The 15,848-nt window shown below is 54.1% G+C and overlaps 1 protein-coding gene and 1 non-coding gene across 3 annotated transcripts in view; one reads left to right on the top strand and one right to left on the bottom strand.

Moving 5' to 3' along the window:
- Positions 1–15,848, bottom strand: part of MGAT5B (alpha-1,6-mannosylglycoprotein 6-beta-N-acetylglucosaminyltransferase B) — a 66,565-nt gene that overhangs the window by 31,819 nt on the left and 18,898 nt on the right. For both annotated transcript variants that reach the window (XM_060133645.1, XM_060133646.1), the window contains exons 4-8: positions 10,538–10,653; positions 9,933–10,006; positions 8,744–8,914; positions 7,750–7,914; positions 6,873–7,042 (exon numbers count right to left, since the gene is read on the bottom strand). In XM_060133645.1, the coding sequence (XP_059989628.1) occupies positions 6,873–7,042; positions 7,750–7,914; positions 8,744–8,914; positions 9,933–10,006; positions 10,538–10,653 (696 nt within the window). The remainder of the gene's footprint in view (positions 1–6,872; positions 7,043–7,749; positions 7,915–8,743; positions 8,915–9,932; positions 10,007–10,537; positions 10,654–15,848) is intronic.
- On the top strand, positions 12,661–12,733 carry TRNAE-UUC (transfer RNA glutamic acid (anticodon UUC)). The gene has a single exon. It is a non-coding gene; the product is annotated as a tRNA-Glu (tRNA).

Consider the following 15,848-nt stretch of genomic DNA (forward strand, 5'->3'; position numbering starts at 1 on the left):
ATGCCCACCGTGGATCCGGGCATCCACGAGGATGTCTCAGATGCAGCTGACGGGAGCTCTGGCTTCATCTCTCCTCCTGTCTCACGCGCAAGGCACGGGCGGGACTGTCTGACATGCCCAAGCTGCAGTCTGATCAGGGCCCATTGTCCCTGCACGCCACCGCTCTCACCCCGGAAACAACTAGCAGCAGCAAAGCCAGATGTAGGTTCTGTGCATTGCCCCAAACATCACTCCAGTGAGTCGGTTAATTAAAACACCAAAACACGAGGAGCAGAGAAAAGCGGCTCATCCGTCCGGCCTCGTCGTTGAGTCAGTGGCCAAGACATCTGCCATGAACACCTGTGAATAAACTGCAACAAATGTACAGGCGGCATCTTGGTCCTGCGGTCTTCCCCACGAGGGGCATTTTGCCAGCCCAGGGAGACGCTCTATGGCAGGACCCAAGCTGCGACCCTCAGAATTCGGATTACCTTCACATCCCGTTGACCTGTTTTCACGTTACCCTGGTGCCGGCCGCATGCAACAGCTCCACAAGGCTGGGAGATGGGGTCCCCAGATGATCCCACCTCCCGCAGAACCCATGGCAGTGCCATGCCTGTATTCATTGGTATCTCTGCCCACAAACCCTTTCTAGGTTCAAATGGTCACCGTCTTTGTTATGGGTTACACTGTGCACCCCTCGCCAAACCCCCAAAACCCCAGAATGTGACCTTATTTGGAGGTAGAGCCTTTACAGAGGTGACCAAGTTGAAATAAGGTCATTAGTGTAGGTCCTGATCTGATATGACTGGTGTCCTTATAAGAAGGGGAAAATTGGACCCAGACACATACACAGAGAGAATGCCATGTGCAGATAAAGGCGAAGATGGAGGTGATGCTTCCACAGGCCAACCAACGCCAAAGATCACCAACAACCGCCAGAAGCTATGGAAGAGGCCTGGGACAGGTCCTCCTTCACACCCTCAGAACCAAGCAACCCTGCCAACACCTTGATCTTGGACTTCCGGCCTCCAGAACTAGAAGACAATACACTTCTGTTGTTTAAACCCCCCCAGTCTGTGGTACTCTGTTATGGCAACTTTAGCAAACTAAATCACATCTGTATTTTAATCTCCACTCGAGGAAGGCCTGCATGTACGCAGTGTCCGGGTGGTCCCAGCAAAGAATCAGTTTGAGGAGCTCATAGCCCCAGCCGACAGCTGTCACCAGGAAAGGCCGTGGCATGAAGTACACTCCAGGGCAGAGGTTCGCACGGATGTCCTGGGTGGGCTGCGAGAGGCCCCGCTACCTGGGCCACCTCCAAGGAGTACCTGCCTGGCCTGCGCCTCCACGTGACCCCAACCCTGCAACCAAGGGCAACATTGGTGATTTTGAGTGTGCAAATGCAGGCTCGGGAGGAATCCACACATCTTTAAGGCGCTGAGCCCTTACCCCAGGCCCTAATCCTACTTCTCAGGACCGTGCACACATTCTTCAATGTCCTAACCCCACAGCATTCCTGCTACCCAGACTTGGGGCGGGGCGGGGGGCATTGAAAAGCCACAGCCTCAACTTTCCTACTTCCCAACCGTCACTGCTCATTAGATCGTACATTGCCTGGGGGAGCTTTGAAGACTTGATACCCGGCGCCAGCCCAGATCAATTAAATCAGAGACGCCAAGAGTGGGCCCAAAGGTCGGTATATTTCTAAGGCAGCTTGGCTACAGCCAGGGTTAAGAATCGCACCTGAAACGAATTCCAGCACAGCGGGCGCGGCTAATTTTATAGATACAAGCGTGCTGTCTCCTGCGGAAGGTGGTTTTCTTTTTTTTAATTTTTATTCGTTTAGTTGTTTTAAATTGTACCTGCTAACAGATTTAGAAAGGGTCTTCCTGAGACTGCTTCCTGAGGTGACTGAGCTGTTTACACAGTTCTGCCCTGTCTGGGCAAGAGTCTTTGCTTGTACCTACACCCCGCAGGGAGCCAAGGGCAGAGCTGTCTGGGCACAGCCTTGGGCCTCTGCCCCTTTAACACACTGCCAAGCGGAGGTGGGGCGACCTCTCCCTACAGCCCCTGCTTCTGGGAATTTCAGATCCGTACAGGCTTGGCGGGAAGTGACACACTGGTGGAAAGCTATGGATTCTCTGTGGGGTGTGTTGTGTGCGCACTGGGGGTGTGCCTGTGTGCATGTGTGTGCATGAGTGTGCCATGGGCTGCATGTCATGCACGGGGTATGTGCGTGTCCATGTGCAAGGGTGTGTGTTTGCGTGTGTGTGGAGGCGTGCGCCCATGTGCAGGGGTGTGCATGCGTGGGGTGTGCACATACAAGGGTGTGCGTGTGTGGTTGTGTACAGGGGCGTGCATGCACGCACGTGGGTGCACGTGTGGAGTGAAAGAAATGGCAGCAGGGGCATGTTTCAGACTCTGGCACTTTTCACCAGGGCCTCACTTTCAGGGCCTCCCAAGTGCAGTGACCCCCATCTTCACCGCTCGGGCCCTGTGATGGGCAAAAGCAACCTCACTGACCATAGGCTCAGCTCCAGCCGGGCCAGGGTGGCCAGAGGAAGAGGAAGTACTCTGGGCAGGTAAGGACTCAGGGCCCAGGTTGCAAGAGGAGACACCCCAGCACGGGCTGAGAAGCAGAACAGCTGAGTTAAATTCCTGCCTTTTAGGGAGACTTGTCATAACCTGCTCTCTCTCACGGAAGGACAGAGGACGGTTCTCTAAGTGTGATGTTGGGCTGTCACAAATGCACGGGAGCCTTCCCATTCCCTGAGGGAGCTGTAAAGGAAGGAAGTTCTCACCTCTCTGGCCCCAGAAGATGCACGGTCAGAAGGGAGGAATCCAGCTCAGCGCTGTTTGATAAACGTGAGTTCATCTAACCCTTGAGGTGGAGCTGGGTCCGTGGTGTTGACAGAAGGATGCTTCACACTGACAGAGGACTTGTATGTGGCAGAGTCTGGGATGAGGGCTCTGAACAGTCCCCACCCCCAGGATTCTTCCCACTGCATCTTGGGGTCTCTGGTGACCCAGGGGACAAGGGTCCCCCGACCCTTGCCTGCTGTTCTGCCTGAGGCAGGTCTGGCTTCCCATGGCACTGGCAGTGCCATCCTAAGTGGCCTAAGACCTCTTTGGTGTCCCACACCTCGGGTCCCTTTTCTCCTCCCTCCCCCTCCCCCCACCCCACCCCATCTGAGTTTCCCCCGTAGGAAGCTTTGAGGCCAGGGAGAGATGCCTCTTTTCATTATTTGCAAATGTTAGCTGCCTCTGCAATGCTCTGCTCCACACACAGTATAGACACATCTCCTGAGCCCTCGGGTCAGGGGGAGCAGGGCCGGGCACAGCTCAGCGAGCAGCAGTGCGCTCTGGTGGGCAGCGAGAGGGCACACCGCTCGGAAATGGCCCGCACAATGGCAACAGCTTGTCTGACAACGAAATGCCACAGGGATGTGCCGGTTCCCTCTCCCAGCGCCGGGTAGCTAGTTTGACGGTTCAGCACCGGCATACGGGGACAGCTCCCAGCCTAGTTCCTTCCCGCTCTGGTGACATTCACACAGATGGGGCAGAGGTGCCGTTTCAAGGCGGCACCTCCTTCCCCAGAACCTGCTGCCCCCCCCCCCCCGCCGACCTGGGATGGGCTTCGCAACGCTGCCACAACCATGCAGCCCCTTCGTCGGTCCCTGTCGCCTTCTCCCCCTTCAAAGCGGACCCTCTTCCACATGCACACTTACATGTTCCGTTCCCCCCTGAAGACACTTTCCATCTTTACTAGGCCTACTGGAGACAAGCGCATCAACTTGAAAGGATGACTCCAGAGGGGTGAATTTCAAGCCATGGGGATGTAAACCTTCAAAGCACACACCCCAGTCTCAGCCTCCCTCTCCCCCTACGCTCTCTCCGACTGAGGTCACAAGAAGTTCTACCTGAGTCACTGGCAAACTTTAAGCCTCAGGGGAAAACTGCAGAGGCTGATTAGTTGCCCGAGACCAGCGTCCCCTGGGCCCTGTCGACCTAGGAGTGTCGATGGCTCTGTCCCCATCAGCATCCTCCTCTCTCCAACACTTCCACGCTACACAGCACCAGCACTCGTGGTCGGGACAAAATGCCAATCAGATAAAGAGAAAGACTTCTAGAACCAACAGACCATCCGGCTGGTGGGAGGGCTCTGGAGAGGAATCACATTCTAGCTTGAAAACCACCTGAGAGTAAGTTGATGGGCTGATGGAGAAAAGTTCATTTGCAGGCGAACAGCTCAGAGGCCTTCCTTAGTTATGCCCTGGCACAAAGTTAAGACAATCTTATCCCAATACCAGTGGAAGGAACAGAAATTCACCAAGCACAAAATCCCAAGCCATAAAGAAAATATTTGATCACTTTGATTACATTAAAATTAAGACCTTCTGTTCCTTAAAACAAAACAAAAAAAAAGACCAAAAAGCAATTACAAAGACAAGCCACAAATTAGCCTTCGAAGATTTTAAAACACATATCCTATACACAGGATTTATACCCATAATATATAAAGAACTCCTCCAACTCAATATGGAAAAGAGAAACACGGCAGAAAAGTGAGCAAATGACGTGAAGTGGCATTTCATCAAGAGGAAACAAGGAGGGCCAAAAATATAACCAACTGCTCAGCCTCATCAGCTGTCAGGGATACAAGTTAAGACCATAACAAGATACTACAACACCACTCCACACCCCAACGAGAAAGTCCGATAACACTAAATGCGGGTAAGAACATATCCCACTGGGAACCTACACACGCTAGGACTGGACTGGTACAGTCACTTAGGAAAACAGTTGGCATTTTCTTGTCAAGCTGAATTTTCAGACACCCTAAGTCCCAGCAACTGTGCACCAAAGTCTATACCAAAGAAAAAACTCAGTCTATACCCAAGAGAAACTCTGACCCAGGGACGCCAGGTGACATGTACAAAATGTCCACCACAGCATCATTCAAAATAACTTGTAAAGGACTCCCCTGGGGGTGCAGTGGTTAAGAATCCGCCTGCCAATGCAGGGGACACGGGTTCGATCCCTGGTCTGGGAAGATCCCACATGAAGCGGAGCAACTAAGCCCGTGCACCACAACTACTGAGCCTGCGCTCTAGAGCCCGCATGCTGCAACTACTGAGCCCGTGGGCTGCAGCTACTGAAGCCCACGTGCTGCAGCTACTGAAGCCCACATGCTGCAGCTACTGAAGCCCACATGCCTAGAGCCTGTGCTCCGCAACAAGAGAAGCCACCGTAGTGAGAAGCCCGCACACCACAATGAAGAGTAGCCCCCGCTCGCCACAACTAGAGAAAGACCACACAACGAAAGACCCAATGCAGCCAAAAAAATAAATACAATTAAAAAAAATAATAACTCGTAAAAGCAGGGGAAAATGTCCACAGACAGGAAAAAGTGATAAATAATTATGGCACATTCGCACAATGAAATATCATACAGCACTGAACATGAATGAAATAGGGCTACAGGCAGCAATGTGGAGAAATCTTTAAAACCTAATAATGGGTGGAGAAAACAAGTCTTGGAGGCTACAGACAGCAGATGTCATTTTTACAGAGCTCAAACCAAACGAAAATAAGGGCTTCCCTGGTGGCGCAGTGGTTGAGAGTCCGCCTGCCGATGCAGGGGACATGGGTTCATGCCCCGGTCCGGGAAGATCCCACATGCCGCGGAGTGGCTAGGCCCGTGAGCCATAGCCGCTGAGCCTGTGCGTCCAGAGCCTGTGCTCCGCAGTGGGAGAGGCCACAACAGTGAAAGGCCCGTGTACCGCAAAAAAAGAAAAAAGAAAAGAAAAAGAAAAGAAAACTAAACAATATATTATTTATTGATACATGAATTTGTAAAAAAAACAACTAATTTTTTTTTTAAAAAGCAAAAGAGGGACTTCCCTGGCAGTCCAGGTGTTAGGACTCTGAGCTGCCACTGCAAGGGGCAGGGGTTTGATCCCTGGTCAGGGAACTAAGATCCCACATGCCACACAGCCAGCCTAAATAAATAAATAATAAAAAGCAAAAGAATGATAAACACAAAATCCAAGTTCCAGGTTTCCTCCAGGGCCGGGGCGGGGGGGTGGGGGGTGGCCGGCAGGACAGAGGGATGGGCAAGAGGAGTCCCAGGCGAACATGAGAGCCCTGGTAACATTCTCATTCTAAAGGTGGATGGCAGAACCACGGGCGATCACTCCATTCTTGTACTTCATGACATACGGTACATATATTTTTGTATGTATCAAATATCGTATAATAAATATTATTAAATAAAAGAAGAAAAATCTTACGTATTTCTACATCCCACAGATACAGTGGTTAATAAACCTCATCTCTCTCACACACACACACACACACACACACACACACACACACACACACACACACACAGAATCCTACCCACTCTAACCACTAGTCTCCCACCTCCGACAATATCAGAGGGATCCTGGAAAGGCAAGCACTGGAAGGTAGGCATCGCCGGCCCACCTCACCACCCTCCAGGTCTTCCTGGCCCCCAACCCCCAGAAGAGGCCCAGGAAGGAGCCCCGTTCCAGAAGAGGACCCCTGAGGCTGTACCAAGTCCACCAGGACAGCAGGCAGAGGGGACCCCATCTGTGTGACATGGCTCAACTCCACAAGCCAGTATTCGTCAGTCCCTGAGCACAAACAGTAGCCCCGAGATGGAGGACCCAGGACCCTGTTTGAACAGCACTACGCAAATACACTCCCTTCGTGCATCCCCCAAAATGACTAGGCATCAGCGATGAGGACGGAAGGGCAGGAGGCAGACTGAGCAGCCGGAGGAGGTAATTAGGAATGTCACCATCCGAAGAGCTCCTGGGCGACGAGGGACTCCCCTTCCTCCCCTCCGCTCCCCCGGCACTCACCTCTGCAGCTCCTTCAGGGACACCGTGACCCGGAGGCCGTGGCCCAGGACGTAGAGAGCAGCCAGGATGTCTGCCCACTGCACCATCTCCCCCAGAGGCCCGCCCTTCAGCACCCGCGGGCTGAACACGTCCCCAGACTCCTCCGTCAGGAAGCCAATGTGGACAAGGACCTGGTTGGGGGTGGGGGGCACAAAGGATCAGCACAGAGAAGCAGCAGCCCTCAGCCCTGCCGCCCCAGGGGGACCCGGCCAGCGGAAGACACTGTGTCCAGGCTGTGCCTGGAAGGGCGCTTTCTGGCACCAGAGCACAGCGGAGGGGCCAAGGGGCAGAGTGACCTCGCTGGAGACACAGGTGAACAAGACAGTCACATCCTGCCCTCTAGGCGCTTACGTTCCAGATGGAAGAGGTAGACAACAGTAAACACAGACAAGAGATAATTTCATGAAATGATAAGAACTCTGAAAGAAATAAACAGGGTGATGAGAGAGTCAGGTAAATATTTATTGCATGGATGGATGGATGGACAGACAGATGGACGAACCAATGAACGCAGGAACTTCCCCCAAACAGGCTACATTATTCCCAACATTCCAGGCAAATGCCATGACTCTTCTGCCTGACAAGAACAAGATGTCTACAGACTGCAGGACTCCTAAGGCGGAGGGGGTGTCACTCCGCCCCAAACATGAAAAGGGCCAGGGCTACCGCATGCATCTATCCAGACTCTGCCTCCCCCTGCCCGCGGCTCAAATTCCAACAAATGCAATAAAACTTTTGTAAGGGTAGACCCCGTGTCTACTTGGCAGCCTGAGGCCCTGAGCTCCCTTCCTAAGCTCTCTGAGCTCAGCTCCTTCAATGCACATAGAGGATAAGGTACCTGCTTCTGGTCCCGCCGGGCGCCCCCCAGCTTCTGCGCGAGGCGCTGGGCAGCCAGTGCCCACTGGGCCGTGAGCCGCTTGGTACGTTTCTTCATGAAGATCAGAGACTCCTTCCCGCTGCCCATCAGCTCCAGGAGGTGGGATAGATTGCTCCGGAAAACTGCCTGGAGGAGGGTCCAGACCTCAGTTCTCTCATCCTCCACCCAGCAGCCACGACACCGCCATTACCCACTGCCCTGGGCACAGGGGCTGGCACCTTCCCCGTGAGGCTGGGCCTGTTCTAGCTTCTCCATCTTTTTCTGTTTTCTTGTTTTTTGTTTTTATTTTTTGGCTGCGACCGCCCGGCCTGTGGGATCTTAGTTCCCTGACCAGGGATCAAACCCGCACCCCCTGTATTGGAAGCGTGGAGTCTTAACCACTGGACCGCCAGGGAAGTCCCTCCCACTTTTTCTGAGAGGCCCACCAGTCCCCACAGTCAGGGAGCCCAGCTCTCCTCCCCCCAACACTCACTCCCCAGCCACATTGGTCTGTCCCAGCCCAGCTCCAATCAGCCACCCGTCCCGTGAGCGGGTCAGCTATGACAGTTCCCAGGATCCCAGCCGCGACAGGGAAGCAGTAGGTAGTGGTCGGAGCCGGGGCTCCAAGGGCAGGGAAGCCAGGCCGCCTTTCAGTGGAGCCAGAGTAACTCTATGCCTTGAAGAAGTTAACTCAGCTCTCCAGACCTCAGATCCGTCATCTATTAAATGCGATTGCATAAGGACAAATAAAGTGGCACACAGGAAGTCCTCGATGAGTGACAGCTATTATTACCATTATTCCAGTCCATTAAGGGGGCACCTCCAGGGCCCCAGCCTGCCCCTTAAGCAGCCTCGGCTTGCAGCATCCTGCAGCAGTCGGGACGGACACCCGCAGGCTGGCGAGCTGGGAGCAGCCCACCCACCTGGCAGAGCTGGCTGGCAGCCCCGTGCCGGCCCACTCACCTCCCACACCTACCTGGACTTTGGGGAGGGGCTTGCGGGCTCTCTGGGTGGCCGTCCGGTTCCTCCAGGGCAGCGGGGGACAGAACCACTCGACCTCACTGAGGTAGACGAGGAAGGAGCACTCGGTGCCGTCCACCCCGAAGAAGGCATAGCAGGGGTCAGAGGTCCAGCGGGCACGCATCCACTGTGGAGAGGGCCAGCCTGGGCCAAGGAGCCAGCGCCAGCCCCGTGCGCACCCTCGGCGAGCCCCTGCATGCATGTCCCTGGGGACCCCGAGGTCCTCCAGGACAGGGTCTCCGGGGCCCACCCTAAAGACGCAGCAAGGCTAGAAGCAGAGAAGAGAGACTAGACCGGGGCCCTAGGACCCAGCCCTGTGTCCTGGCTGCTGAGAGCCTCAGGGAAGGCCAGACAGAACCACCATCGCCCAGGCCCAGAAAGAGAAGGACCCTGGGGGAATGAGGCCAGTCCAGGACACATGCGGCCAAGGTTCCAGGGGCAACAGTGGAGGTGCAGCAGCTCAGGGCCTGGCTGGTCCCTCTTCCTTTGTCCTCCGCCCGTAACCAAGAGCAGGGTTCAGCTGAAGCCAAGGTCAGGGAGCAGCCTCTGAGGGGGGCCAGGGCTGCAGCCAGGGCAGGACTCATCCACAGTGACCCCCACCTGGTCCCCAAGGAAGGGGTCTGCAGTGCCAACACCGCACGCTCTTAGGGATTTCAGCACCAGTGAGGGGGCTGGCTTTTATGCCTGTGGACTGGCTCCCCGGATGGACAGACTTCATGCAGCCAGAGGTGGGACCCTGGAGGCGGGGACAGCGAGGGGGTCTCTCCCTCCAGCTGGTCAGCTGGGCCGGGAGGGAAGGGGAGAGAGAATGAGGTCCACATCGTGTCTGAATTTGTTGGGAATCAGGCTGCTGGTGGTACCATACGTATACTCAATAGTTCGCCTGCTGTAAGAAAGTACTGAAAACCCTGCAACGTGAGCCATCCTGGCACATTTGGGTTGGTGCCCCAGGCAGATGGCCCGAGCAGAGAAGTGGCTTCCCTGGCCTCTGCCAGCTAGTGCCAGGTTCTGAGTCCAGAGGTCAGGCAGAGAGGCCCTTGATGGGGGATATCCCTGCCAGGAGCAGAACCGCAGAGCTAATCTGGGGTATGGCCCCCGTGGAGGAGGCGCCCCTGGTCATCCCCAGCCCCAGGCCCAGGCCTCACCTCTACCTTCCCTGAGCAGTCAGGGAACTTGGGGTCGCTGGGTGCCTCACACTGGTCCCGCCGGCCTTCAGACACTGCAGGGAGAGAAGGTCACCTTGCTGAGCACCTGGGTCCAAGGAGGAGCGCGGTAGAGAAAGCGTGAGGCAGGTGGGCTGGTCTGGGGTGGGGCAGTGCAGGAGCCCACTCTGCCCTTGGCCTGAGTTTTCTCCCCTGAAAGGCCACCGCCAGGGGGTCCCTGTGCCTGGGGTTCCCCCTCTTCCAACACTCCCACCCTCCTGAGGGGGTTCAGAACCAGTGCGGAGTTGGTCTGAATGGCCATGAGCCAGCTTTCTGGACGGGCAGACCTCGGGCATCCACCCAAATGTACTCCTGACTTTGTGACGGGGGCAGAGGTAGGGCCTCCCAGCCTGATGCCCCCACATCAAGAGGAATAGAAGGGGCCGCCCAGGGATGGTAGGGTGAACCCTGAGGCACCCCGCTGAGAGCCAGACACAGGGCCCCCGGGAGCCTGGGCAGCTGCCGTGGGGAGAAATCAGGGCCCCACCCCGGACGTCCCACCCTGTACTCTGGCCTCCTGGGAGTAGAGGGGTGCCCCCGGCCCCCACCCTTGCCGTGCAGGAGCAGGCTGTGGCGCAGGATCTGGTCCACCTTCACGGCGATGTCCGAGACGTTCTGGGCTATGGCCTGGATCCGCTCCATGAGGCCGGCCCCGGGGGGTAGTCTAAGTGGGAGAAGCCAGGGTGAGCCTGCCGCGGTCTCCTTCCCGGGCAGGGCAGGCCTCAGCCTGCCAGCAAAGGCAGCAGGACTGCAGGGCCCCCGGCACCCAGACACCACCCTGCCCCAAACGGAAAGGTAGCGATGGGTAAAGTCAGGCCAGGAAATGGAGCCGCTGCTGCCCCAGCCCGGGCTGGAGGGGCTCGCTAACCATCAACGGACCCACGTGGCATGCATCTGGGAAAGCCCACATCTGCCGGTGCCAGGCGTGTCTGCACACGTGTGAAGGGCAGTGCCTGAGGCTGACATGGGCAGAGGAATTCCATTCAAGAGCCTGGACGAGATCTGTCTAGGGATCTCCAGGTGGTGGAGGCCCTTTTCCTGAGCACAGCCGGCTGCCCTGAGTCTGTTTTCTCTCTGTTTTCTCTATTTTCTCCCAGAGGAATTGTATCTTGCCAAAGTAAATTCCACCCAGAGCAGCCTGGGGACTTGCCAACTATTAAACCTCTAGTAAATTACTGTTGGGTTCCCAAGAATGAATTCTTCCCAGGATCTTAAATGAGTTTACTGCCATAAACATCACAGCCCTCCACCTCATCAATACTCGTGCTGCCTTTATTTTTGGAGAACTTATTTCCTGGTGTTGATTACTACTCCCCTCTCAGAGAAGTTTATTAGACATCAGATGCAGTATTTATCTCATTGCCGAAACTTCTGAGACAGATCCCACTTGGCTGGCACGTGGGTCTCGGAGCAAGGAAGGCTCTGGAGGCCCTTCTCCAAGAAGCTGCTCACTTTTTCTGAAGACGATAATTCCAATTCCTTTGATTTTCCCCACCTCCTCTGGCTCCGCAGGCCCCGTTTAAGCTCCATTTATCCCTTTACAAGGACTTTATTGTAAGGTCTTTATTGCCGCACATAATGAGAATTATACGAAGGAGGATTTTTCCAACCTGGGCTCCTCTGGGGTCTGTAAACCCCACCTCTCACCAGAGGAGGCAGAGTGGTGCCCCTCCTTGGCCACCTGGCCCCTCGGGCCGCCCCCTGCCCCCCCCTACCTCTATCTTCTGTAAGGAGAGGAAGGGCGTGGCCCCATCCACAGAGAAAGGCAACTGGTATGGGAGACACGGAGGTGGGGGTGGGGACACAAGGCAGAGGTGACAGGAAGGGGGTGACAGACGAGCCCTCCACACACATATACACATGTACACACACACACATACACACATGTGCACACACAGTCCGTCCACCCTCTCCAAACTCTAATGGAAAATGGCATTGCCTTTTATTCACTTCCTGCTGTAACAAATGACCACGTACTGGGGGGGCTTAAAGCAACACAAACGTCTTCTCTCACACTTCTGGAGGCCAGAAGTCTGAAATCAAGCTGTCGACAGGGCTGGTTCCTCCTGGAGGCTCTGAGGGAGCATCTGTCCCAGCTTCTGGCTGGGACCAGCGGTCCTCCACGTTCCTGGGCTAGTAGACGCATTACTCTAGTCTCCTCCGCCTCTGTTTTCACTGTCTTCACTTGGCCTTCTTCTGTGTGTATCCGAATTTCCTCTTCTTATAGGGACACCAGTCATTGGATCAGGGCCTACCCTGATCCAGTACGACCTCCTCTTAATTTGATTACATCTGCCAAGACCCCATTTCCAAATAAGATCATATTCATAGGTACCGGGGGTTAGAAGGTCAACATAGCCCTTTGGAAGACACAATTCAACCTTCAACAACCTTCTATGAAATTACAAATAAGAATGAGCAAAGACATATAAGATGATGTTTCTTTTGCTCAAGAAAGTCCTCAGGCAGGAAGTAGCAATATTTCTCCTTGGTCTTCAGATTGCCAAGGAATGCTATAGGGAAGAGAACAGTCAGTTCATCTCCAATTCACAGTGACACACAAGGAGATGAGCTGAAGCTCTGCCTCTTATGAGCTGTGTGACCCTGGACAAGTCACTTAGCCTCTCTGTGCCTCCGGCTCTCATCTTTTAAAATGGAGGAGAAAGGAACTTCCCTGGTGGTCCAGTGGTTAGGACTCTGCACTTTCACTGCAGGGGGCCCGGGTTCGATCTCTGGTCAGGGAACTAAGATCCTGCAAGCTGTGCACACGGCCAAAATTAAATAAAAATTTTAAAATAAATAAAAAATCAAATAAAATGGAGGAGATAGTGGCACCTCCCTCATAGCACTGGGGGGACTCAGTGAGGAAAGGTGCAAGGCACACAGGACAGCAATGCCTGCGTGAAAGCAGCCCTGCCTGTGTTCACGATCATTATTGTGGAGGTGGGGTTGGAGCTGCAGCAGAAGGGATTTGGGCTGGACCATTGTTTCCCAACCTTTTCTCATTATCACCCCCTTAAGGAGCCTTTTTAGACATTGTTTCCCCTTCTCACCCTCCCCCCTTGAAATGTCAACTCCAGGGATATTCTGCAGATCTGTATACACACTATAGCCTGTGGAGGGCCACAAACCATTGTAGTAGCGAAAATTACAAGAGCCAATTTTCACCCTTTAGGGGGTGATACGCAGCCATTGACAATGCCTGGGCTACAGCAGAGAAGGAACGTGATGACTGTGATGACCTTGGTGTCCGTTGGGCTCTAAATAAATTCTGAACGAGGGTCGTGGAATGCTTTCCCCACTGACCTCCAGGGACAGGATGGACAGTGCACTGCCTGGAAGGAGCATTTTGGTGATGGAGGGAGGCGGCCACAGGGTAGAAGGCCAGACCTGACAGCTGCTGGGTCAGGGCTGGCCCAGAGCATGGGCGGCTGAGGCCCAACAGGAGGGGCTCCCAGGTGGAGAAGGACTGGGTGCCCTCCAGCTTCTAACCAGAGACCTTAGGACACAAGTTACCCCTGTGTGGGACCAGTGGGGGTCCTGCCAGGTCCCTGGAAACTTTGGAAGGGATCCCACCTCACTTCAAGTCTTCCTGAAGTCACCTCTCCGTCCAGGCTCTGCTCCATCCACCTCTCTGGGCACCACCATGCCTGGGGGTGGCTATGAGTGGCTGGTTTAAAACCCCCAAAGGAGTCCTGCGCCTTCAAGAACAGGGATTTGCTTTCATAAGTGGAGCCTGGTACTGCCCCACACGGGCCACATGCCCAGAGCTCCATCACTGTGCTGGGTTGAATAGTGTCCCCCCAAAATTCACATCTACCTGGAACCTCAGGATGTGACCTTATTTGGAAATAGGGTCACTGCAGAGGTAATTAGTTAAGATGAGGTCACACTGGAGGAGGGTGGCCCTAAGTTCAGTTACTGGTGCCCTTATAAGAAGGACGTGTGGAGACACCCAGGGAGAAGGAAGCCATGTGACGATGGAAGCAGAGACTGGAGTGATGTGTCTACAAGCCAGGGACATGTGAAGCCACCAGAAGCTGGAAGAGGCAAGGAAGGATCCTCCCCTGGAGACTTCAGAAGGAGTGAGGCCCTACTGATACGTAGATTGTGGACTTCCAGCCTCCAGAATGGAGAGAAAATAAGTCTCTGTTGTTTTAAGACGCCTGGGTTGTGGTCAGTTTTTACGGCAGCCCTAGGAAACGAAACACAATCACCGTCTGCAGAATTGAGGGAAAACGGCTTTTAATCCACTACAGAAAAAGAGCCCAGGTTCTCCTGCCACCCTGCTTTCAGGAGCGTCTTATCTCCCACCCATCCTCCTCTTGCAGAAGTCCAGCCTCCATCCTGCTGCTCCTTTCATGGGAGATGAAGAGCCACGGGGGGCGGAGGAGCCCTTGACTCCTCACACTTCTAGGTCCATGACTCTCCACATTATCCGGAGACTTATTGGACCAAGAAAGGGCCCCAGAGTCTGAGGTCTTGGATTCAAGTCCTGGTTCCACTGGAGAGCTGTGTGACCTTGGGCAAGTTATCTAACCTCTCTGAACCCCTTTGATTTATAACCCTTTATGTGAGGGTTAGCTCATATAAAATCTGAATAATCTCAACTACCTCACAGAGTGATTAACTGCAAGGATTAAACATGAGGCTGACTGTCAGGTGCTCAGCATATAGTAAATGCTCAAAAAATGCTTGAGATGCTTTTCTTTTACTCCCTACCTATAGTGGTCACCCCATCCCTGAGAGGAAGTCTCATAAGTCTAACTACGGAGCAAAGCAATTTACTTTTGGGGAGATTCAGCAATTTTCATCTGATAAGCATTTTTTGCATAAAACATATCACCAGCCCTGGCTTTAAAACAGTGCAGATGGCATCTGCCTGATTTAACAAGTTCAACTTGTTCAAAACAGAATTACTTGGCGTCACTATTATTATACTGGACTTAGCATTTGCACAGCACTTTCTGTTTTCAAATAATATAGGATTAGGCTTCTCTCCCTGGGAAGCTTTTTTTAAAATGACAATCAAAGAAGATGTCCCGCAGCACATCTATGACTTGGGAAATGCTTCCGTGGAAAAGAAAAAGGGGGGATGGATTGGGGAGACGGTGTGCAGCTGCCTGCAGCTAACAGTGTTGTCACCATGGGGTCAGGGTGGTGGCAGGGCTGGCTTCCCCATCAGGCCCAGGCAGTTCAGTACCAGGGCCCATAGTGCTTTTAGGGGTCCACGAAAGTGTCTCTATTTCTTTAAACATCGGGAAACAATTGCAGGTCAAAGAAAAGGTTTTAATATGTAATGTTACTATACGCATCTTTCTGCCAATGCAGTCATAAAATATTATTTTGCTATTGGTTAAACTGTGTCCCCCCCGGTCCCACCCAAGTTTGCCCAGGGGCTCAGCCTTGCGCTGTCCCCCACCAGGCCCGGGACTCTGTAGGTGCCTGGGCTCCAGGCTGAGGCAGGTTTGGCCCAGGCCTTGCACTTCCTCCAGTAGCAAAAGGTTCTTCCTGAACCAGTGTGGGAGGGGCCCCACAAGCACCCCAGCAAGAGGAGTGAGGTTCTCTGGCCCCAACCTATAATCTGTAGGTGCCAGGCCGGGGCAGAAAAGCTGGGGACATTCTGCATTATCACGCCAGCCCTAAGGGTCCAGCCATCCTCTCAGCCTGGCGAAGATGCCACCTCGCACCCCTCCCCCACCAATGTGATAGTCACGTGGTTGCCCGGCTCTCAGCACCAAGGGGCAGTGCAGACAAGGCAGGCAGGCTCGGCCCCCTCCAGCCCTAAGACCTGGGCCAGTCCTTTTCCTGTCTGAGCCCAGTTCCCTCAGATCTGTCAAATGTAGACCTGAATAGGAT

Source organism: Lagenorhynchus albirostris, chromosome 20 (genome assembly GCF_949774975.1).
Source record: "Lagenorhynchus albirostris chromosome 20, mLagAlb1.1, whole genome shotgun sequence".
Classification (NCBI taxonomy): domain Eukaryota; kingdom Metazoa; phylum Chordata; class Mammalia; order Artiodactyla; family Delphinidae; genus Lagenorhynchus; species Lagenorhynchus albirostris.